This window comes from Anolis sagrei, chromosome X (assembly GCF_037176765.1).
Source record: "Anolis sagrei isolate rAnoSag1 chromosome X, rAnoSag1.mat, whole genome shotgun sequence".
Taxonomy (NCBI): domain Eukaryota; kingdom Metazoa; phylum Chordata; class Lepidosauria; order Squamata; family Dactyloidae; genus Anolis; species Anolis sagrei.
Window position 1 is genome coordinate 78,851,041 of NC_090034.1, and position 25,794 is coordinate 78,876,834.

The following is a 25,794-nucleotide window of genomic DNA, read 5'->3' on the forward strand; positions in this document are numbered from 1 at the left end:
TTGGACTGCAACTCCCTACAATCCTCCTGATCTATCTATCTATCTATCTATCTATCTATCTATCTATCTGCCGATCATCCGCCTATCATCTACCTATCATCTACCTATCTACCTAATCTATCTATCTGGAGGATTTCTGAGGGTTGCAGTCCAGGAATAGGAAATTGGAAATATGCAGGGATTGGGATGCTCTCAAAGAAATCCAAGGAGTAGAAGGCTTGCAACTTGGAAGCAGTGCTTTTAGATCATCCTCCTCTCCTAAAGGGCCTGGTCTAGGGGATGCTGGGAGCTGTAGTCCGGAAGAGAGTGTGGATATACTATTGTGTGCTCTGTTTCCCAGGGGGAGTTGTTTTTGCGCATGCACTGTAGCATCTTTTTGCTTTTTTGGCTTTTTAAGTCCATTCCATTGTGTGTTTCAGTGTTTTTATGAGTGATGGTCACTCACTGGCCTGACAGGTGTATTGTGTCCAGATTTCATGTCAATTCATCCAGTGGTTTTTGAGTTATGTTAATCCCACAAACGAATATTACATTTTTATTTTATACTAGCCATCCCCTGCTACGCGTTGCTGTGGCCCAGTCCGTGTATATGTGTTTTGTGTGTGTGTGGGTATATATTTGTGTATATATGTGTGCTTGTGTATATATGTGGTTTTGCGCATGCATTGTAATGCATTTTCTTTCTTTTTAAGTCTCTTCTGCTGTGTTTTTCAGTGTTTTTATGAGTAATGGTCACTCGTTGGCCTGATAGGTGTATTGTGTCCAAATTTGGTGTCAATTCGTCCAATGGTTTTTGAGTTACGTTAATCCCACAAACGAACATTACATTTTTATTTATATAGACTAGCCGTCCCTGCCATGTGTTACTGTGGCCCACATGGGGGTTCTGTGTGGGAGGTTTGGCCTATCGTTGGTGGTGTTCAGAATACTCTGTGATTGTAGGTGAACTATAAATCCCAGCAACTACAACTCCCAAATGTCAAGATTCTATGTCAAGTTTGGTCCAGATCTATCATTGTTTGAGTCCACAGTGCTCTTTGGATGTAGGTGAACTACAACTCCAAAACCAAAGGACACTGCCCACCAAACCCTTCCAGTATTTTCTGTTGGTCATGGGAGTTCTGTGTGCCAAGTTTGGTTCAATTCAATCGTTGGTGGGGTTCAGAATGCTCTTTGATTGTGGGTGAAGTATAAATCCCAGCAACTTAAACTCCCAAATGACAATATCAATTTTTTGAGTGAAGGACATACATTGAGTTGTTAGGTGTCGTGTCCAAATTTGGTGTCAATTTGTCCAGTGGTTTTTGAGTTCTGTTGATCCCACAGACAAACATTGCATTTTTATTTATATAGATTGTACATCACCCAGAGAGCTCTGGTTATCAAGGTATTCTAAGTTACATGCACTTTGTAAACTCATCTCTAGTTTGGGCTGAAACGAGTCTTATCTAAAACCTTGGAGAGCCGTTCTCTATCCCTTGTCAGCAATGCCAGCCTAGAAAATAGAATAGTCTGATGAGGCAAAGCCTTGTGTTGGTTTACAGATGGCGAGTGGCTGTTTAAAGCAGAGGTTATCAAGAAAAGCCCCAAATGAGTGGCATATTAATGTGTCATAATGTAGTAAAGCAATAACAATATGTGAAGTGTAATAACCATCTGTGATGGTTTTATTATCAGGATCTTAAATAGACTTTCCAGAAGCTCAAGCCATTGCACAATAACACTAGCTGGAGATCTGATTGCGTTCCTTGCGGTGATTGGCTTGCTTTAATATCTGGTGACAAAGGAATATAATTTAGCAAGGTGCATGGTTTAACCAGCTGTTTGGCAATCTGAGCTGCCTCTTGCTCTCCAGCCGCAAAGCCTGGCCTTCCACTTTCAGCCCCTCCAGTCCCTGCCCCACTTGTTGCAGACTTTGTAGCCTGCTTTCTGCAAAGCCTCTCACTTTTCAGCAGGCATTTCTTTCCTTCCCTCCCCTCTGGAGAAAAGCCGGCAGAGTCAGCAACTTTGGAGAGCTGCATTTTCCAGCTGAGTTGGACTTGTTGATTAGGGTGCTGCTGAGTCGGGAGAAAAAGGGTGGCAAAGGTTAGTCTGCCACAAAGTCTCGTTTCATTTTCCTCTCTGGGTGTGAGCTTTGAGGTCTTTACAAAATACAAGAAGGATGAGTTTAAATCAGAGTTTTGCATTTTGTGGAGCAGAGATTTCCTTAGCCAGCTTGTAGTGTGCTCATACATGGGGAGACCTTTATTTACTTACAGTTTATTCCAGGGTACAAAACAACTGGGGCTATAAGATGACCCCCCCAATTTTAGCAAACAAAATAGAGAGTTGGGGATATACTCGCTGTTTAAGATGACTCCCCAAACCAGGTGCTTCTCAGGCCGCTCTCCTCCTTCTTGTCCAGGCCTCTCATTTGGGAGTTGTAGTTGCTGTGATTTATAGTTCATCTACAATTAAAGAGCATTCTGAACTCCACCAACGATGGAATTGAACCAAACTTGGCACACAGAACTCCCATGACTAACAGAAAATACTGGAAGCGTTTGGTGGGCATTGACCTTGTGAGGGCACTGTGGACTCAAACAATGATGGATCTGGACCAAATTTGGCACGAATACTCAATATGTCCAAATGTGAATAGTGCTGGAGTTTGGGGAAAACAGACTTTTGGGAGTTGTAATTGCTGGGATTTATAGTTCCCCTACAATCAAAGAGCATTCTGAACCAACCCTACCAATGTTAGAATTGGGCTAAACTTCCCACACAGAATCCCCATGACCAACAGAAAATCTTGTGTTTTCTGAATGTCTTTGACGACCCCTCTGTCACCCCCTCGCAACCCACTCAGGGGTCCCAACCCTCAGGTTGAGAAACGTGGTCCTAAGTACTTAGGCTCACATTGAATGGCTAGATGTAATGATTTTTTGAGAAAACAGTTCTCCACAGTGAAAGAAAGGGATATTACCATTGGTGGTAATATGAAATGGTGAACCACACTTAAATGCTGATCACCACAAACACATGGACAGTAAGAGAGACAAAAATGAACTGAGAATAAGTGTTAGGACCGTTGAAACAGTGACTGAAGAAGGGGCAAAAGAGGGCCCAAACAATGACCAGTGTCCAGTCAGCCTGACACCAATACCAGGAAAGATTCTGGAGCAGATCCTTAAGGAGGCATTCTGCAATCACTTAGAAAGGAATGCTTTGATCACTAAAAGTCAGCATTGATTTCACAGAAACAAGTCAAAGAATCCTAGAGTTGGAAGAGACCTTGTGAGCCATCCAGTCCAACCTCATTCTACCAAGAAGCAGGGAAATCACATTCAAAGCACCCCTGACAATGACCATCCAGCCTTTTCTCAAAAGCCTCCAAAGAGGAAGCCTCCACCACACCCTCGGCCAGAGAGTTCCACTGCTGAACAGTTCTCTCACACAGTCAGGAAGTTCTTCCTCATGTTCAGGTGGAATCTCCTGCCAGAATCATCTTATATAGAGTTACAAGCTTGGTAGATGCAGGGAATGTTGTGGATGGAGCAGATCTTGATTTTAGGAAGGCCTCTGACAAAGTCCCCCATGTCCTTCTTGCAAGCAAACTAGTCCAATGTCGGCTAGGCAAGCAAGGCTACTATTAGGTGGATCTGTAATTGGTTAAGCGACCGAACCAAAGAGTGCTTCTCTCCAAAGGTTCCTCTTCTTCATCCTGGAAAGAAGTGGCTATTTGGGTGCCATTAAGAAGGTTCTGTCCTGTGCCCAGTACTCTTTAACTTTATTAATGACTTGAATGAAAGTTTAGAGGGCATGCTTATCAAGTTTGCAGATGGAACCAAATTGGGAGGGAGAGCTAATACTCCAGAGGACAGGATCAGGATTCAAAATGACCTCAACAGATTAGAGAGCTGATTGGCCAAAACGAACAAAACAAACCACAAGCACAAATGTAAGATACGACACTTAGGCAGAAACAAAATGAGTGATGCCTGGCTCGACAACAGTCCATGTGAGAAAGATCTTGGAGTCTCAGTAGAAAACAAGTTTAACATGAGACAAGAGTGTTTTTCAGCAGTTAAAAAAGCCAATAGGATTTTGGGCTGCATCCAAAGTAGTGTAATGTCCAGATCGAGGGAAGTCATTGTGTCATTGTATTCTTCTTTGGTTAGACCTCTTTACCTGGAATAACACTGTTCCCAGTTCTGGACTCCACAGTTTAAAAGAGATATTGACAAGCTGGAAGGTGTCTAGAGGAGGGAAACGAAAAGGACAAAGTTCTGGAGACCATGAATAATCCCTATAAGGAGTGTCTTAACTGGGTTTGTTTAGCCCGCAGAAAAAAAGGTTGAGTAGAGACATGAGTGCCATGGATTAATATGTGAAAAAATGTCCAATCTAATCGATGCATTTATATATATTGCTTTTACTCAGAACATAAAACTTTTCTAAAGTTTGGGGTTGGGCTAGATGGCCCATGTGGTCTCTTCTAACTCTATTACTCTATGATTCTATGAATGTAGTCCATGCTTTTCCCCCCCAACTCTGTTTCTTCCTTACTTTGCTGTGGAATTCAGCATGGATCAGGTATCAAGATGAGGTCTGGGCCAGCTTCGGCCCTCCGGGTGTTTTGAATTTCAACTCCCAGAATTCCTAAAAGCCAGTTGAAGTCCAAAACATCCGGAGGGCCAAATTTGGCCCATGCCTGATTTAAGTCATCTTGCAACCTAGGGCTCTTTTCTTTGGCACCACTGGCCTACTGAATGAGAATGGGAAAATTAGGTTAAAGGGCTGCTGTGAGCAGTGGAGAAATGCAATGCCAATATATTCTTGCTGAAGTAAACCTAGACCTTGCTGTGAGAAGACATCTCCGTTTGCAACTGACTTTGTGGTTTTCATCAGGCAGCACAGACTCTGTGGCGTCCACACAGATGTAGCAAGGGGTCAGCTTATCCCCAGTGGCGCAGTCAGTTAAACCCCTGTGCCGACAGGACTGAAAACCAACAGGTAGCAGGTTCGAATCTAGGGAGAGCACGGATGAGCTCCCTCTATCAACTCCAGCTCCTCATGCGGGGACATGAGAGAAGCCTCCCACAAGGATGATAAAACATCAAAAAACGTCCTGCCGTCCCCTGGGTAATACCCTTGCAGACGGCCAATTCTCTCACACCAGAAGTGACTTGCAGTTTCTCAAGTCGCTCCTGACACGACAAAAAAAAAAGCTCATTTGCATTGAGGCTGGCTCACTTTCACAGCTGTGCCTCCTTTTTCGCATCTGTTCCTATAATGCATAGCCTTCAGCAGAAGCAGAGAAAAAACTGGAGCCTGGTTAGGTGTGTTCAAGATTGGAGTGTGTAATAATGTCTGTGCCCTTCTCTGTTTTTCTTTTCCAGAACAGAGGAATAAAAATCCCTCGAACGCTGGGAAGAAGCCCAAGTTCTTTCATCCCAGTGGAAGAGGTAGGCTGTGCGGCTTGTATCTTTGTTTACCTCCTTCTCTCTCAGGCCAGGATTTGTTCTCTTTGAAATGCCCCAGATTCTGGCCCCTTTTACACTGCCATAAAATCCAGATTATCAAAGCATATGACCCAGAACTGGACTTTATATGGTAGTGTAGAAAGGGCCTTGGGTTCTGGGTGTGCAACTGATGGAGTTGTGTGTCATTTGCAGTTTGGAATCCAATGTGAAAAACAAGTGTTTTCTCATCAGGATAATTTGAACTTCATCTCCTGAAAGATCACTTCTTAGGGAAAGTGCCCAGTGTTTTAGACTTAACTGACAAGTAAGACCTAAAATGTATTAGTCTTATTTTAATGTGTATATCCCACTCGATCTCGCCATACAGACACTCAAAGCATTTCAGTGGCATTGGTCTAGAGCAGTGGTTCTCAACCTGTGGCTCCCCAGGTGTTTTGGCCTGGAAATCCCAGCCAGTTTGCCATCTGGGGATACACAGGCTGAGAACCACTGCTCTAGACCAATGCCATTGAAATGCTTTGAGTGTCCGTATCCCCCCCCCCCCCCCATATGCCAAAGTGCAGAGGTGCATTTTCAAAAGTTTTTTGAAGTAGAGGAGGGTAGGGGCCATTTTTATTTTTTACTAACTGTTCCCTGCCACGTGTTGCTGTGGCCCAGTCTGGTGATCTGGAAAATAAAGTAATGAGAATGTGTTGGTTTCTAATATATGTAATTTCTTTATGCTTGTGGGTAAACAGTATTAGATTACGTTTTCTTGCCCTGGTGAAGGGAGTTGGACTGGATGGCCTTAAGTATTTTCTATTGGTCATAGGGGTTCTGTGTAGGAAGTTTGCCCTAATTCTGTCGTTCGTGGGGTTCAGAATGTTTTTTGATTTTAGGTGAACTATAATCCCAGTAACTACAACTCCCAAATGTCAAGGCCTATTTCCCATCTCCATCTCCCCCATCTCCATCTGTATTCCTAGTTGGACATATGGAATATTCGTGCCAAGTTTGTTCCAGATTCATCATTGTTTGAGTCCACAGTACTCTCTGGATGTAGGTGTACTACAACTCCCAAACTCAGCGTCAATGCCCACCAAACCTTTCTAGTATTTTCTGTTGGTGATGAGAGTCCTGTGTGCCACGTTTGGTTCAATTCCATCGTTGGTGGAGTTCAGAATGCTCTTTGATTGTAGGCGAACTATAAATCCCAGCAACTACAACTCCCAAATGGCAAACTCAATTGTTTTGAGTGATGGTCACTCTTTGGGTTAGTAGGTGTCTTGTGGCCAAATCTGGCGGCAATTCGTCCAGTGGTTTTTGAGTTATGTTAATCCCACAAACAAACATTACATTTTTATTTACTGTATATACTCGAGTATAAGCCTAGTTTTTCAGTCCCTTTTTTAGGCTGAAAGATGGGGAGTGATCACAGATCTCTCATTCTCACCAATTGCGCTTGTGACGGGGGTGGGACCGAGAATAGGGCTTCTTCCGCTGATCCCAATGCACGAGATGGTCTATATAGGGAGATGCGATTAGACAAATAACCTAGACCCAAACCATTTAGGGCTTTATAGGTAATGACCAGCACTTTGTTTTTCACCCGGAAGCAGACCGGCAGCCAGTGGAGCTGCCATAACATGGGAGTGGATGTCTCCCTAGTTAGTAACCTGGCTGCCCACCTCTGAACTAACTGTAGTTTCCAAACTATTTTCCAAGGCAGCCCCATGTATTTCGGTTTCGGTTTCTTCTACCCCGCCCTTCTCACCCCGAAGGGGACTCAGGGCAGCTTACAAAAGCAAGGCACAATTCGATGCCCGCATCACATAACAGTCAAAAACAGAAATAGCATCAATTCACAGTTAGACAACAATTCCTACATTACAACTATAAAAACCAATAAAATCAATAAAACCAATACAAACCCAATTCCTCCTCATAAACAGTCAGCGTTCGCTATCTCATAGTTCCACTTTCAATTCCACATTGTCAGTCCTGGTCATACTCGCCTGATTATCTTATCTAGTTGTCAGATTGCCCAAAGGCCTGGTCCCACAACCACGTCTTTACCTTCCTCCTGAAGGACAGGAGGGATGATGATGCCCTAATTTCCCCCGGGAGTGAGTTCCACAGGTGAGGGGCCACCACTGAGAAAGCCCTGCTCCTCGTCCCCACCAGCCTCACTTGTGACAGTGGTGGGGTCGAGAGCAGGGCCTCCCCAGATGATCTCAAACTCCGGGGTGGAACGTAGAGGGAGATACGTTCGGAAAGATACACTGGACCGGAACCGTACAGGGTTTTGTAGGTCAAAACCAGCACCTTGAATTGTGCTCGGAACTGAACCGGCAGCCAGTGGAGCTGGCACAACAGGGGGGTGGTGTGCTCCCTGTATGTCGCTCCGGTGAGCAATCTGGCTGCCGCTCGCTGGACCAGTTGAAGTTTCCGAACAGTCTTCAAGGGCAACCCCACGTAGAGTGCGTTGCAGTAGTCTATTCGGGATGTAACAAGGGCGTGGACCACTGTGGCCAGATCAGACTTCCCAAGGTACGGGCACAACTGGTGCACAAGTTTTAATTGTGCAAAAGCTCTCCCGGCCACCGCCGAGACCTGGGGTTCCAGGCTCAGCGATGAGTCCAGGATCACTCCCAAGCTGCGAACTTGTGTCTTCAGGGGGAGTGTAACCCCATCCAGCACAGGCTGTAACCCTATACCCTGTTCGGCCTTACGACTGACCAGTAGGACCTCTGTCTTGTCTGGATTCAATTTCAATTTGTTAGCTCTCATCCAGTCCGACACAGCAGCTAAACACCGATTCAAGGTCTGGACAGCCTCCTTGGTGACAGGTGAGAAGGAGTGACAGATCTGGACATCATCTGCGTAGAGATAACATCTCAATCCGAAACTCCGAATGATCTCCCCCAGCGGCTTCATGTAGATGTTAAACAACATTGGGGACAGAATCGAGCCCTGTGGGACTCCACACGACAAGGGCTGTGGCGCCGAACAGGTGTCACCCAGTAACACCTTCTGGGACCGTCCCTCAAGGAAGGACCGGAGCCACTGCAGAGCAGTAACCCCAAGTCCCATGTCCATGAGGCGTCCCAGAAGGATACCGTGATCGACGGTATCGAAGGCCGCTGAGAGGTCCAGCAGAACGTAACAGGGACACACTCCTCCTGTCCAGCTCCCGGCGAAGATCATCTACCAAGGCGACCAAGGCTGTTTCTGTTCCATGTCCCGGTCTGAAGCCAGACTGTGCCGGATCTAGATGATCAGTGTCTACTAGGCCTGGGTAACAACGCAAAAATTTGTTTCTAAAATCGATTTGTATTTGGGGGTTTGTTTTTTTTCGATATTTAAAATAATTGCAAAATTTTCCTTTTAAAAAGTTCGATATTTACGAAATTTCGTAAATGGTAAAAAATTAACGAATCGATTTCCGAAACAATAACGAATCGATTCGTTAATGGCGGACGTGACCGCGAAATACGCTAAAAAACCTCCAAAAACTTCTGAAGCTTCCCTCTCTCTCTGTTGTTGACTGTTGGTGTGATATTATAATTTTTTTTCACTAATTAAACCATAAAACTGGCCCAGACATGCGGAAATAATAACGAAACGACCTCCGAACAATAACGAAACGAATACAATAACGAAATACAAAGCATTTACAAAACGTGTTTAAAAATTCGTTTTTTTAAATAATTGCTCCAGAATGGTTCGTTATCGTTTTGTAATTGGAAAAATTAACGAATTATTAACGAATTACGAATTAACGAAACGAAACCGCACAGGCCTAGTGTCTACCAGAAATCCCTGGAGTAGTGAGTCTTGCAGTAGTCCAAATGGAATGAGACCAAGGCATGGGATACCATAGCCAAATCAGATGTCTCAAGGTACAGGCGCAGCTGGTACACAAGTTTTAACTGTGCAAAGGTGCTCCTGGTCACCGCCAAGACCTGAAGTTCCAGGGTCAGTAATGAGTCCAGGATCACCCCAGACTGCAGACCTGTGCCTTCAGAAGGAGTGTGATCCTGGCCAGCACAGGCTATAACCCTGTATACCCTGTTCTGCCTTCGACTGACCAGGAGGACCTCTGTCTTGTCAGGATTTAACTTCCCTCTCTCCCCGAAGGGACTCAGGGTGGTTTCCAATGAGTAGCAAAAATGGCAACTATTAAACGCCAAAAACAGACGAACAACAAATCAAGTTAAAAACAATGGATAAAACCATCTCAATATGACTTATAAAACGAACCCAAAAATAGCCAAGAATTAAACTTAAATAAATGTAATATGATACACTCATGCAAATTAAACTAAATGCATTAAAAGCATAAAATGGTTTACAAAACCTTTGGTTTCTGAACAACTGTCGTCATTACTGGACAGGACTTGGAGGAGGTTTGTTTTGATTGTTCTTGTTCTCCTGCTAGGTTTTGATAAATGTTTTGTTCTTGTGCAAAGTTCAATGTAAGCCTGAACCTACTGTCGCTTATTTCTCATTGACCCTGTTTGCGTTCTCCCTCTCTGTTGGCATTCCCTGCTAGGGTGGTAGTCTGAATGGAGAATGCTGACGATATCAAAACAGCCGCAGAATTTCTTGACGGGAGGAGTGGAAATTCAGCATTCCTTTGCCTCTCCTCTCCCCTCCCTTATACTTTATTTTAAGAATTGACATATATATGTGAGCACAGGGATGTACATATGAATATCTGGCCACACAGGGAGACCTACTGTGATTTCCTCATTGACGGAGATTTATTTATGTATCATGTCAGAAGCGAACCAAGGTACAGCTGTAATGTATTTAAAAACACGAAGTTTAAAAAAATTGGTATTATACTAAATGTCCTTTGACCAGTAGCTGGCCCCTTAGAGTGCTTAGTGTTGCTATAAGAAGGTCCTCCATTGTGCATGTGGCAGGGTTCAGGCTCCATTGTAATAGGTGTCCTGTGGTTTGCTCTTGTCCACACTCACATGTCGTGGAATCCACTTTGTGGCCCCATTTCTGAAGGTTGGCTCTGCATCTCGTGGTGCCAGAGGAGGGAGTTTTTCATCTGGTGTCAACCACTGATTGAGGTTCCGGGTTTGAGCCTGCCACTTTTGGACTCTCGCTTGCTGAGGTTTTCCTGCGAGTATCTCTGTAGATCTTAGAAAACTATTTCTTGATTTGAAGCGTTGACGTGCTGGTTGATATCCAAACAGAGGATGTGCCAGAGATGTCATTGATTTGGTCCTTTCATTGCTGGCTGCTACTTCTCAGTGGGTGTCAGGTGGTCAATACCAGCTAAACAGTATAATTTCTCCAGTGGCGTGGAGCGTAGACATCCTTTGATAGTGCAGCATGTCTCATTAAGAGCCACATCCACTGTTTTACCGTGGTGAGATGTGTTCCACATTGGGTATGTATATTCAGCAGCAGTTTAGCAAAGCACAAGAGCAGATGTCTTCGTTGATGTCTGGTTGTAATCCCCAGGTTGGTGTAGATGAGTAAGTGTAGTGCAAATCAATTTTCTATCTTCTTCTATCCTACTGTTGATTGGAGTTTAACTTTGTAGGAGATCAGTTATTGTAAAAAAAAAAACAACAACAACCTGCTACTATAGTGATCATGATGTGATATTATTATGATTATGATCATTATATAATTATTAATTATATAATAATGATATAATAAATTATTATTATTTATACCCCGCTTGATCTCCCTCGAAGGGGATTCAAAGCAGCTTCTATCCTACTGTTGATTGGAGTTTAACTTTGTAGGAGATCAGTTATTGTAAAACAAACAAACAAAACCCTGCTACTATAGTGGTCATGATGTGATGTTATGATTATGACTATTATATAATTATTAATTATATAATAATAATAAAATATTTATACCCCGCTTGATCTCTCTCGAAGGGGATTCAAAGCAGCTTAACATAAAAGCATCCGCATAACCATTTCGAATGGAGGCCCCGATGGCGCAATGGGTTAAAACCTTGTGCCAGTAGGACTGCTGACAGACAGGTCAGCAGTTCGAATCCAAGGAGAGTGGGTTGAGCTCCCGTCTGTCATCTCCAGCTCCCCATGCGGGGACATCAGAGAATCCTCCCACAGGAAAATATAAAACATCTGGCCATCCCTAGGCAACGTCCTTGCAGATGGTCAATTCTCTCACACCAGAAGCAACTTGCACTTTCTCAAGTCACTACTGACATAAAAAAAAACATTTTGAATATACAAATATGTGAACATTAAAACAGGATTGAATATAAACAGTGTTCAGAAAATTCCCAGTTAAAAACCATCAAAGCACATTCAAAGTTCAAAACCACCACAGCCCCTGAATTGATCTTAGAAACCTTCATCTATCAAAGCCTGCCTGAATATTGATATCCTTTACTTAGCGCATAGAAAATGGTTTGTGAGAGCCTTTGAGTTAAGCAAAGAAAGAAAACAAATAACAATGATGTCATTGCCTACTATAAGCCTGAAAGCCATACTGAAAAGTTGAATCATGTCTTCCTAAAATAAGTAAATCCAGAAAGGAGAATGATAGTCGTAATGATGTTAGGAATTGTGAAAGTTGAAGTCCAAAACATCTGGAGGGAGGGCCGAAGTTGGCCCATGCCTGCTCTAAAGGAATATTTAGTTACTTTAATTGAATGCATCTCTCTAGGGTGGTCAGCAGATGTAATCTTTGAGCAACTATCAATAAGTTTTGAAAAATTTTGGAAGATCAGGTGAGGTCTCAGAAGATTGGAAGCCAGCAAACCTTGTCTCCCATTTTCAAAAAGGGCAAAAAAAGAAGACCGGAGAAACTGTTGGCCAGTCAGTCTGATGTTGATGTTAGGAAATTTATTAGAACAGATCACTAAACATTCAACCTATGCACACTTGGGAAGGAATATTGTGATCTCCAAGTGTGAATTCCTCAAAGCAAGCGATGTCAAGCTAACCTCATGCCTTTTCTGATGGATCAACAAGATTAGTAGATCAAGGAAGTGCTGTGGGTGTAGAATATCTTGATTTCAGTCAGGCTTTTGACAAGGTTTCTCCATTATGTTCTTACAAGCAGGGTAGCGATCTGTGGGCTTCCCAGTGTTACAGGTATATAGATCTGTAAGTCTTTGATAAACTGAATGCAGAGAGTTTGGCTATACTTTGTCTTGTAGAAAAGGGGCTAATAGGATGCTACAGATCTCTGTCCTAGCTGCAGTGTTGTCTAACATCTTTAGGAATGATGTCGATTATGAAATAGAAGCCATGACATCAAATTAGGCGGTGTAGCTGATGTCCTATAGGATAGGAGCAGGATTCAAAATGATTGGAGAACAGGGACAAACATAACAAGATGAGAGATAAACATAAGTACTACATGTATGGCTGCCACTTGGCTTGAGAACAGTACATGTAAATAAAAGGGATGCAAGAATCTTAGTAGACCGCAGGCTGAACACAAATCAGCAGCGTGATACAGGAGCTAAAACAGCCAATACTGCTTTAAGCTCCATCAATAAGAATATAGTATATTCATATCAAAGAAAAGTAAGGCATTTTCTCAGGGGAAGTTGGTCTCACTGCCGTGTAGCGGGAAGCCATCGGAAGCGAACGAGCAGTGCCAGTCGTCAGACGCTCATTGACTGGCATTGTGGTGAAGGTTAGAGATGAGTGTCCTCATTCCGTTTCCCTCCAAGTTCACGCTGTAATATGCTATTGAAATGCTAACTGCAAGAATGCCGCTGTTATTCAGTGTGAAATCAGTTCAGTTTATGGAGAGGACATAATGTCAAGACAGCATGTGACAAAATGGGTATGGAATATATTGCAAGACCATGAAGAAACTTCACAGAGCCATCCAAAACAAACATCGTAGGATGCTGATGGCAAGAGTCTGTCTCCTTCATGACAATGCATGTCCGCACACCGCTCATGCAACACAAAAGCTGTTGACTTCATTTGATTGGGATGTTTGAAGCCACCCCTCTCACAACCCTGATCACGCACCCAGTGACTTCCATCTGTTCACTAAATTGAAGGAACGCCCGGGTGGAAAACACTTTTCCCACAACGATGAGGTGAAAATCAAAGTGACAAACTGGCTAAAAAAGGTGGAGGGAAACTTCTATGACACAGGCATTAAAAACTCGTCCCACGGATTTCAAAACGTGTTGAACTGGAAGGTGATTGTGTGGAAAAATAATGTAATACCTATGCTACAATCCATGTAAGTTTATTAAAATATATTCATTCTTTGGAATTTAAAAAAAATATAACCTTACTTTCTGGATAGCTCTCCATTCTGAACTCTCTTCTCCCCCAAATCATATGCAATCCCTGCTTTGAATACTCTTTTCCTGCTATGCAGATGTGTCCTTTCCTAAAAGTAAAGGCAGTATTTATCTCCTGCCTGCATGTCCCCTAATAGTGTTGTAACAGACTACGGCTGTTACAAGACCTTGGAGGCGGGAATTCCACACCGAAGCTAGGTCTCTTTTGGACGGGTGTGGAGGGGAGGCTTTTGTTTGCTTATTGTGTCCTCCTGTTTGTCCTTGCTTAACTCATTTATTCCCCCCCCCCCCCTTGCTTGCTTGGGTGATGGGAGGTGACACATGTTGTTGCATTGCCTTGTGGTGTCATCATCTCTTCGTTTATCAAGGACTCCCCGGCATGCACAAAACAACTTATCTCGGCGTCAGCAACCATCCAACTGCTTTACCCACCCATTGGATTGTGTGGTGTTCCTCCCCAGCTGTGGACGGCCCCACTTTGACAGGGCAGCCAATCAGACTGCCGTTGTTGCTCCACCGCTTAGCTGTTTTGCTGGATCTGTTGACAGCTTTGTCGCATTTGGCTGCTCTCCTCCTTCCCTCTCCAGAGCTGAGCTCTTGGTGGCTCAAGGGGGCTGTGGGAACCTGATCTGGACATGTTCCTGGACAGCTCTGTAGTGCTGGTGGCACGGACAGTCCCCACGTCAGTCCAAAGATGCCACTGGGGAGATGTCGACCCCAGAAGCCCAGAAGCGTGTTTTTGGAACTCCTCTGTTGACCTGCGGAGGAAAGGGCAGGGAGGGTGTGCATTGGACGGGTAAACCAAACAAGCAACCTGTCAGGTGGCTGCGCACTTGGGCTGCTCTGAGGAATCTCTGTTGGCTTTGTTGTTGTTGTTGTTGTTGTTGAGGCTGCATGTTCTTAACCTAAAAGATAATATGTGATACCACTGTTCATTATGTAAGCATGTTGGCCATTAATGTTGCTGCCTAATTTGCCACATTGCTTGCAGCTTATTTTTGTTTTTGGCAACTGAAAAAAAGCAGGAGCTATTTTTTTTTCTAAATTATTTTCAGCTCTGCTAAGCCCTTGCAATAAAATTAATCTTTCTCTGTCTCTATCTCAGGATGAGGGCCCAAAAGAGCAACCTCAGGTGTTGCTGTAAGTCAGTGGTTCTCCACCTTCCCAATGCCGCGACCCCTTAATACGCTTCCTCATGTTATGGTGACCCCCAACCATAAAATTAGTTTCATTGCTACTTCATAACTGTAATTTTGCTGCTGTTATGAATAGTAATGTAAATATTTGATATGCAGGATGTATTTTCATACACTGGACCAAATTTGGCACAGATACCCAATACACCTAAATTTGAATACTGGTGGGATTGGGGAAGGATATTGATTTTGTCCTGTGCGAGTTGTAATTGCTGGGATTTATAGTTCACCTACAAAGAGCATTCTGAACTCCACCAACGATGGAATTGAATCAAACTTGGCACACAGAACTGCCATGACCAACAGAAAATACTGGAAGGATTTGGTGGGCATTGACCTTGAGTTTTGGGAGTTGTAGTTCACCTACATCCAGAGAGCACTGTGGACTCAAAACAATGATGGATCTGGACCAAACTCGGCATGAATTCTCAATATGCCCAAATGTAAACACTGGTGGAGTTTTGGAAAATAGACCTTCACATTTGGGAGTTGTAGTTGCTGGGATTTATAGTTCACCTACAATCAAGGAGCATTCTGAACCCTACCAACGATTGAATTGGGCCAAACTTCCCACACAGAACCTCCATGACCAACAGAAAATACTGTGTTTTCTGGTGGTCTTTGGTGACCCCTCTGACACCCCCTCGCAACCCCTCCAAGGGGTCCTGACCCCCAGGTTGAGAAACACTGCTGTAAGTTCTCAGGTGTAATTTGCCAAGTTCCATGCAGCAAAATCCAGAAAACAGAAATAGCTGCTGCTGCAAATATCCTAGGTCTCTCTCTCTCTCTCTCTCTCTCTCTCTCTCTCTTACCCACCAATAGCTGCCTTCTTCTGCTTGCATTTGGAAACTCCCTTTGCACCTTGCTTTTAGGACACTTTCTGCAGCAGCCAATGAGCACACCGGGCAGTCACATATGAAGTGCTTGGTGGAGCTGGGGTTGTTATTATATATTTGTTTATTTCTATCCTGTCTTTATCTCAAGTCAGGACTCAAAGCGGTGAACAACATGTAAAAAGTAAAAAACCGTAACATACAATAAAAACGAACCACACCATCATAATCATATCTTATAAAAGGAATAAATTATACAAAACCCAACATCAATATAATAGACTATTAGCACAAACATAGTTAAACAGCTATGTTTAAAAAACTCTAAAATTACAACAGCACAACAGAGAGGAAACAAACAAGGACATCTAATCACCTCTCAACAAAAGTTTGCTCTAGGCACTGTCAGGCCATTATATGCTAATCAAGGTGTTGAGTTGAAACATTCACACCTAGCTCCAGCAGACAAGAGTCCTTTGTTTCACCCTGGTCATTCCACAGATATATAAACCCCTTTTTCCTAGTTCCAACAGACCTCACTACCTCTGAGGATGCTTGCCATAGATGCAGCAAAACGTCAGGAGAGAATGCCTCTAGACCATGGCCATATAACCCGAAAAAACCTACAACAACCCAGTGATTCCGGCCATGAAAACCTTCGACAATACATAGTTAAACAACAATAGATTAAAACCCCATCTAAAATCGAATGACTAGAGTGTCCAGCCGGTCTGGCCAAGAATGCCAACAAAGTTTGGGGGGCTGGGAAGAAGAGGAAGTTTGTGGTCTGGCAGCTCAGCGCAGGCTCATCCCACCCTGTGTTGACTTGTTAGAAAAAGTGGGGAAAGGTGCACCAGCGCTTAAGGGCTATTTTTAACCCAGGTTTCCTCACTGCAAAACTGGCTCTACAAGAGTTTTTACCAGCCTATCTGGGACGGTTGTTGTTATTGCCAGCGGCTGCTCTTTTTCCAAAGTGCCACAGTGCTAATAATCTCACAGTGTTGACCGCAACACATTGCAGAGGGATATGATTACAGTGGGAAACAAAGGAGCTAGCCCTTCACAATCCCAAACTAAAGAAAGTTGGCGTGGGATTGTGGTGGAATCGGCTCAGCTGAAACATGACCGTGGAGGAGAGTTCTGTTGATACAATGGCACACCAAAGAAGACAAATAAACAGGCCCAAAAAGTAAAAATAAAATAGTTACTACTCACTAACCAGGCATGGGCCAAATTTGACTCTCCTCTAGGGGTTTTGGACTTCAACTCCCACAATTCCTAACAGCTGGTAGGACTGTTCAAAAAGTAGTATGTTTTTCCCACAAGGTTATGCCGTTGTCTACTTGTAGATTCTGTGGCAGAATGAAAATCACACATAGTTCACATTTTACCAGTCCACACACTGTCTTGCCAGTGAAAGAAAATATGCCACACAGATGAACAAGAAGTTTACTCTTTGTAATGCAGGGCAACATATATACAGTCATGTGAGAGAGATTCAAATGGTCTTCGGGTGTCCATGTAGAAGCCTTTCTTCCAGCAGACCAGGAGCAAAAATCCAAACTCTCTGCAAGCTTATGCACAGCTAATGCCTAAATATGTAACTGTTGCCAAAACTCCCAGGCTCAGCTAGCTTCTTGGGCATAGCCCAACCAGTAAGCTTCGTGCTTTGAATTTTCAGTTAACAAACTCACTGACTGATTTTTTACATGCCCTAACAGATCCTACAGGAAGGAGCAGAGAGAGCCCAGCGTAACCTCTTCATCGAGGCCTTTGTTTCAACAGGCAGGGTGGATAACATTACCATGGTGATGGGGCTTCATCCTGAGTACCTAACCAGCTTTTGGAAGACACAGTACCTCCTGCTGCGGATGGACGGGCCTCTACCGTATCACAAACGCCACTACATTGCCATCATGGTGAGTGCGTATGTGCGTAGAAAAGAGGGGTGCACTGGCAGGTGTAGACTCCAAAGGAGCCTTATTGTGTTTGAATGAATATGTGCACATACATCAATCATAAGGATCTCCATATGGTCTGGCAACAGTTCCCATCAGCTTCAGGCAGCAGAGCAAAATACTACGATTTGACAGGTGAAGATTGCTGAGAGTTAACAGTCCAGCTTCTGGAACTGCACAACTTCAACGCCGGTTTATACCAAAAAATATTTGATTCCATTATTATTATTATTATTATTATGTTTATGTTTATATCTTTTTTCTCTCCATACGGAGACTCAAAGCAGCTCACAAGTGCTATACATCTTCAAATATTCAAATATACAAGTATTAAAACAGTATTGAACATCATTAAACATTGAACGTTCAATTCCTTTCAGCCTTTAGCATTACACCAGGATGCCTATATACTTCACTCAGATTGCAGTGTGTGTGTGTGTGTGTGTGTGTGTGTGTGTGTATATATATATATATATATATGCTTATTTACATCCACAGCAGTATATAGCAGCATGAAACAGAAAGACTGCTTGTGGTTTCATCCTTCATTTTAATATGTATAGAAATATGTATATTTATAGAATTTTTACAATGTATATATATTTTAACTTTAACTTCAAATATGTTTTAATCATTTTTACCTGTGAAATTTTAATACTGTTTATATTTACGTACATACTTCATTATAAGCTGATCCAAATATAAGCCGAGGCACCTAATTTTGCTACAAAATACTGGGAAAATCTATTGATTTTAGCATAAGCCATGGGTGGGAAATGGTCAATTTTAAAATCAAAATAGATGTCAATAAAATTATATGAATTGAGGCATCTGTAGATTAAAAGTTTTTGAAGATTTACATAAAACTGTAATTTAATGTAAGACTGTCCAATTCTGATGAAACCATTATTCTAACCTTCAATGTAAATGTGCTGAGGTAGCCTTCCAATAATAATAGAGTACAATAATAAATGTAATAATAATAATAAAGTTAAATAATGAAAATGTAATAATAGAGTAAAAATACATAATAATAATAATAATAATAATGAGAGGAAAATAATAAATGTAATAATAATAATGAGAGAAAAATAATAAATGTAATAAAATAACAATAGGGTAAAATAATGTAAGTGTAGTAATGACAATAAAATAGTGTAAAATAAGAAATGTAATAATAATAACAGAGTAAAATAATAAATAAGTTTGGCTCGCATATAAGCCGAAGGAGGCTTTTCCAGCCTTAAAAAAAGGGCTGAAAAACACAGCTTATACTCAAGTATATATGGTAATTCTGTTTCAGTGTTTGCATATTTGTATATTTAAATAGTATGCTAATGCTTTTAGGTTAAGCCGCTTTGAGTCTTCTCTGGGAGAGGTAAAGTGCGGTATAAGTTAAGATCTAGTCAGGCGGTGCTGTGGTTTTTAACTTTGAATGTTTTGAATGGATTTTAACTGAATTTGTTAGTGCTGTTTGTGTTTAATTCTGTTTTAATGTTTGTATACTTGTAAGTTTTAAATGGTATACTAATGTTTTTATGTCAAGCTGCTTTGAGTCCCCTTTGGGGAGATAAAGTGGGGTATAAATAAATATAATAATAATAATAATAATAATAGGATTAATATGTTTTTTATTTTCAATTCACATATTCATAAAAACAGTGAAACAAATCTATATACATGTATATATGCATGAACCAATGCAATATTATTATTGTTGTTATTATTATTATTATTATTATTATTATTCTAATTACACAGTAACCCACCATGACGAGAGGGGGGTAAGAAATAAAATACTATAATGGTGGTGATTATTATTATTAATCATCTCATTTCCCCACCTGCTTGGCTTAGCCTTTTGCCTGGTATTTCCGTCCCATCAAAATCTCATTTGCTTCACAGTCTGAATGCAGAATAGTAGGAGCCAGGTGACCTGCTAAGCGGAAGCCATTGGGCAGTTGCAAATTCAGAAGAGACCTTCTATATAGGCCTCCAGATGCTGTTGAACTTCAGCTTCCAGCATTCATGATTGTTGATAGTGTTGACTTGGATCTGATGTGGGTTGCAATCCAGGAACATCTATGGGATCTCCTTCTTGTCTGAGGATATTTTGCTATCTGTCTATAAATGGTAGCTGAGCTTCACACATCCATCTTGCTTGCTTTCTCAGGCTGCTGCGAGGCATCAGTGTTCCTATCTGGTTGGCTTCCACATGGGGGAGTTTCTGCAGATGGGTGGGGATCCAGTTTGGCTGCGCGGCTTACAATACGCCCCGCAGAAACTGAGGAATCTCAACGAAATCAACAAGATCCTGGCCCACCGACCTTGGCTGATTACTAAGGAACACATCAAGGTGAGTAAAGGGAGATTGGAACTGGGAACCCTAAAATTGCTAACAATTCTGTGGCCGTTCGTGTTCAACAAGTTTGGAAAAACCTTCTCAACAATGTGGGAGAATGGTTAGATTCACACATTGTCCCAAACATGGCACCCTCTGAATATTTTATACAGTTTCTAGCATTCTTGAGTCCTCTTTGTTTTTTATATTGACAAGAACTGCTGGAAGTTGAACACCTGACGGACCCCATGTTAGGGAAGGATGAGTGCTATAAGGAACTGCTGTGTATCGACTATGGTATACTTCTGGGGCGGCTCTCCAGAATGTTTCTTGAGGGCATTGCTCTGCAGTGGCTCCGCTGCTTCCTGGAGGGTCGCTCCCAGTTGGTGAAGCTGGGGGATACCTGCTCAGACCCATGGCCTTTGACTTGTGGGGTCCTGCAAGGTTCCATTCCATCCCCCATGCTTTTCAATATCGACATGAAACCACTGGGTGAGGTTATCCAGAGTTTTGGAGTTGGGTGCCATCTCTACGCAGATGACACCCAACTCTACTACTCATTCCCACCTAATTCCAAGGAAGCCTCCCGGACCTTGAACCAGTGTCTGACAGCTGTGATGGACTGGATGAGGGCTAACAGGTTGAAGCTTAATCCAGACAAGACAGAGGTCCTCCTGGTCTGTATTGGGTGGCAACCTGTGCTTGACAGGGTTGCACTCCCCCTAAAGGCGCAGGTTTGTAGCTTGGGGGTCCTCCTGGACTAAACGCTGTCGCTTGATGCTCAGGTGTCGGTGGTGGCCGGGAGGTCCTTTGCACAACTCAAACTTGTGTGCCAGCTGCGACCATACCTCATGAAGTCTGACTTAGCCAGGGTGGTCCACGCCTTGGTTACGTCCAGACTGGACTATCGCCTATCTCCGCGATCGCATCTTCTTCTATGAACCGGCGTGAACTTTAAGATCTTCCAGGGAGGCCCTCCTTTCACTCCCACCACTGTCACAAGTACGGTTGGTGGGGATGAGAGAGAGGGCCTTCTCAGTGGTGCCTCTCCCCCCCCCCCCCTCGCCTCTGGAACGCCCTTCCCAGGGAAATTAGACAGGCCCCATCCCTCCCCTTGAAGACCTGGTAGTTTCAACAAGCCTTTGAGAATGACTAGTTCTAGATCAGCCCTAGACATTTTGGAATATGGCCTTATTCTTCCTTCCAATTTACCCAGGTCACTTCCTCTAATAGGCCCCAGGAATGAATAGCCATAGAACCTGCTAGAGCACTGCACTTAATTCCTGGGCCCCTAGAATACAGTAGAGTCTCGCTTATCCGACATAAATGGGCCAGCAGAGTGTCAGATAAGCGAAAATGTCGGACAATATGGAGTCTCCTACTGTTACCCATCCGATGCAGTGCTAGACACCTAAAATATTTTGTCAGGAGCGACTTGAGAAACTGCAAGTCGCTTCTGGTGTGAGAGTATTGGCTGTCTGCAGTGACGTTGTCCAGGGGACACCTGGATTCCTTCCTCTCTCCTCCTCCTCTCGCTTTTTTCACTTATTGGGAATGTCAGAAAGTTGGAGAGCGCTCCTTTAATTGATGGGAAAATGCTAGAGGGAAAGAGGACGTCGGATAAGAGCATTGGATAAGATGGAATGTCGGATAAGTGAAGGTCGGATAAGCAAGACTTTACTATAGTTCTGATCTCAAGTAGACAAAAGAAACCTGGAACCTGATACAGTGATACCTTGAGTTAAGAGTTTAATTGGTTCTGTGGCTGAGCTCTTAACTCAAATCTCTCTTGTCTCAAAGCAAATTTTCCGACCCCCTGAACTCCTCCCCCCAATTTATTTCTTACGTGCTTTTAAATAAGAAAAACTATGTAATAAATAACAAAGAATGTCTAAATGCACATTCACATGGACCAATAAAAAAGATTGACTTTAAAATGGTAGAAGCACCAAGTTGTGGCAAGGAAGCACAAAGTGAAAAAGAGGCAGAAGCATCCTTTTCTTCTTCCTCTTCTCCTCTTTCCAGCCTCTTTCTCTCTATCTCTCTTCATGAAGTCAAACAGACCAGAAATAAAAACCACAAAAAAATCAACTAACCCAAAGTTTCTCAAAGTGGGCAAGAGCAAAGCAGACAGCAAAGCAGACAAGGGCACGAAGCCTGGAGGCTGCTCCCTTGAAGCCAGTCAATCCCAGTACTGACTGTTACGAATTGTGGGAATTGAAGTCCAAAATACCTGGAGGGCCCAAGTTTGCCAATGCCTGGGCTATCTTTATGTTTTGTTGCACCCAATGTCCATTAATTCCTGCCGCCCCGCCCTCCCCTTCCCCATTTGCTGCTTGTAGATATGCAGCTCTTTGATATGTATAGATTAGAGGGACTCAGGCTGTTGTTTTCCCCCCCACAGGCGCTCCTGAAAACAGGGGAGAACAGTTGGTCGTTGGCAGAACTCATCCAGGCGCTGGTGCTGCTCACCCATTACCACTCGTTGACTTCCTTTGTGTTTGGCTGCGGCATCAACCTGGAGAGCGACCAGGAAGCAACCCACACCTTCCAGCCCCCTTCCCCACACAGCTGTGACAGCAGCCCAGGCTCCGACGAGGGGATGAACACTTCCAGCGTGAGTTGGCAGAGAGAAAAAAAACCTCTCTTAGATGCATTCTGAAAATCAGAATGCATTTGGGGCTTTTGTTTACTTTATTTGAGATAAATGGTTTTTTTGTTGTGTAAATGAAAAAACAAAAAAGAAGAAAAGGAAAAAAACAGAAAGAAAAACGTACTTAAAACAGAAAAGAAAATATTTACAATACGTTGTACAGGTATCTAATGCAAATCATATACAAAATATTTATGACTGTATGAAATAGCAACCTTTTTCAAGCCTCCACTAGTTATTTGTTATGTATATAATTAGATTGCTTACTGTACTGTATATGTGTGTATTGGTATGCAGTTTTCCTTAGCTCTATGTTGTGGGAGGGGCTGCAGACCATGGGATCACATCTGGGATTGTTCAGGACTCAGACTCCATGTTAGAAACAGTACAGTTTATGCTTTAGAGACTCTTATTACACTCTCAGACCGAATAGATCAGAGTTTCTCAACCTGGGGGTCGGGACCACTGGAGGGGTCGTGAAGGGGTGTCAGAGGGGTTGCCAAAGACCATCAGAAAACACAGTATTTTCTGTTGGTCATGGGGGTCTCTATGTGGGAAGTTTGGCCCAATTCTATAATTGTTGGGGTTCAGAACGCTCCTTGATTGTAGGTGAACTATAAATCCCAGCAAGTACAACTCCCAAATCTCAAGGTCAACACCCTCCAAACCCTTCCAGTATTTTCTGTTGGTCATGGGAGTTCTGTGTGCCAACTTTGGTTCAGTTCCATTGTTGGTGGAGATCGGAATGCTCTTTGTTTACAGGTTAACTATAAATCCCAGCAACTACAACTCCCAAATGGCAAAATCAATCCCCCCGCCAACCCCACCAGTATTCAAATTTGGGCATACCAGGTATTTGTGCCAAATTTGCTCCAGTGAATGAAAATACATCCTGCAGATCATTATTTACATGGCGATTCATAATGTTAGGGTTATGGTTGGGGGTCACCACAACATGAGAAACTGTATTAAGGGGTCGCAGCATTAGGAAGGTTGAGAACCACTGAGATAGATGCTTTGAACTTTAGACTGTTGGTTCTAAGAAAGATGCCCTGTGTTATCTGCACAGATAAACTACTTCAAATCTATTTGCAATTGGATTGATATGCAAAGTACCTGTTTAATGAAGTTTGTGAGTAAACCAACGATATTACTTTTAAAGGAGTCTACTTATTTCTTGTGTCTTGAGAGCGGGTGACAAAGACATGGACAAACAGACTGAAAGATAACTTTTATCCTATAGCTGTGGTTATGTTGAATTCTGAGGTTTTGCATTGAAGAGGCATTGGAAGCTGTGTGGTGGCATTGCGGGTGTGGAGGATGGGGGTGTTGTTTTGTGGTGTGCAGGGGAAGGCATGTAATTTCATTATGCAAGAGCACAATGACAAACAAAGGTATTCTCTTCTATTCTAAGTATGTGAAGAGGGCTCCATCCTACATGTAAGAATTTCAAAATTCTTCCTACCGTATATACTCGACTATAAGCCGGGTTTTTCAGCCTTTTTTCAGGCTGAAAAACCTCCCCTCGGCTTATATTCGGGTCAGGGTCCTGGCGGGAGTGTGTGGGGCTGAAGGAAGAGCCCTTTCCCCATGTCTTCCCACCAGGATCCTTACCTCTCCTCCTCCCTCGCTCCCTGCGTGCCTTTCCCTCCTCCAAGCCTGCAAGAGAGCAAGGCAGTAGACAAGCCCCACAGCTCCCTCCTCCGCCGAGGAAACCTCGCACGGAACGAGGGAGGAGGGAAAGGCAAGCCTTCCTCGGCAGCTTCAGTGGCGGCAGAGCAGGAAGCCCCTGCGGCAAGCTTTTCCGCAGGCTTGCTCTCCTTCTTCCTTGTCCCATGTGTGGCCAGCGGCGGGAGGAAGCAGAAAAGCCACACATGGGGCGAGGGGAAAGTGCGCTCCGCTCCCCTTCCTCTCTTGCCGCGCGCGCACCTTCTTCGGCGGCAGGAAAGACGCGCGAGGGAAAAGGGAAAGGTGCGCGCTTTTCTCTCCTCCCATGTCCCGTGTGCGCCTTTTCGGCAGCGGCGGTGAAGGCACGCACAGGGCATGGGAGGAGAGAAAGGCGCACACCTTTCTCTTCTCCCTCGCGTGTCTTTCGTGCCTCTGCCGCCGAAGAAGGTACGCGCACGGCAAGAGAGGAAGGGGAGTGGCGCGCACTTTCCCCTCGCCCCTTGCGCACCTTTTCTGCTTCCTCCCGTCGCTGTCCCCGCCACTGCTGCTGCGCATGGAACAAGGAAGAAGGAGAGCAAGCCTGCGGAAAAGCCTACCGCAGGTCTTCCTCCTCCTCTGGCACCGCTGAGGAAAGCTCGTGCTCCGTGAGGAGGGGGGGGAGGGAATGACAGAAAGACTGGGTGGCCATCTGTCAAATTGACCAGTAGCAGCTGCATTTCTCACCCTCAGCTTATACTCGAGTCAATAAGATTTCCCAGTTTTTTGTGGTAAAATTAGGTACCTCGGCTTATATTCGGGTCAGCTTATACTCGAGTATATACGGTAAATTGTATTTAGATAATCTTGTATGCTTTGCTTGCTTTGGTTTGCTTTGTAGAATCAACTTTGGATGGTCTCCTGGTGTAAATCTAGCTAGCAAAGTTAAAGGTGTTATTTCTATTCAATTTAATTCATCTGTTTTGAATCTTTTAAAATATGTATCATGTTGAGCAAGATGACCACTTGTGGCATTTAAGATATGCTTGGCTTCTGGGTCCCAGCAATCTCAGCTGACCTAGAGATTATGGGAGGGGGGTGTAGTTCAAAACCCTCCAAAGGTGAGAGGAGGGTCTGTGTGATGCATCTTGTCTCCTGCAATCGTTGCTAACCCAACCCTGTCTGCTTCCAGTTTTCCCAGGGCACAGATGCTATGGAGGAAGTAGAAGTGCTGATGGAAAGGATGAAGCTCTTGCAGGAATGCCAGTTGGATGAAGAAGAAGTCACCCCGGAGGAAATGGAAATCTGCTTTGAGAGGGAAAAGAGAGAGAGCCTCCTTGTCACTCCCTCAGGTAAGATGAGATAAGAAGTTAATGTCAGAAAAATTAAAAATTAACTGGGTATTTTTGACTGCAAAAATATGAGTCAAGCACTGAAA

The 25,794-nt window shown here is 43.5% G+C and overlaps 1 protein-coding gene across 2 annotated transcripts in view; it reads left to right on the forward strand.

Moving 5' to 3' along the window:
- SESN2 (sestrin 2) overlaps window positions 1–25,794 on the forward strand; it is a 75,231-nt gene that overhangs the window by 30,725 nt on the left and 18,712 nt on the right. For both annotated transcript variants that reach the window (XM_060784315.2, XM_060784317.2), the window contains exons 2-6: window positions 5,382–5,447; window positions 17,482–17,679; window positions 19,892–20,074; window positions 22,464–22,676; window positions 25,549–25,708. In XM_060784315.2, coding sequence (XP_060640298.2) covers window positions 5,382–5,447; window positions 17,482–17,679; window positions 19,892–20,074; window positions 22,464–22,676; window positions 25,549–25,708 — 820 coding nt within the window. The remainder of the gene's footprint in view (window positions 1–5,381; window positions 5,448–17,481; window positions 17,680–19,891; window positions 20,075–22,463; window positions 22,677–25,548; window positions 25,709–25,794) is intronic.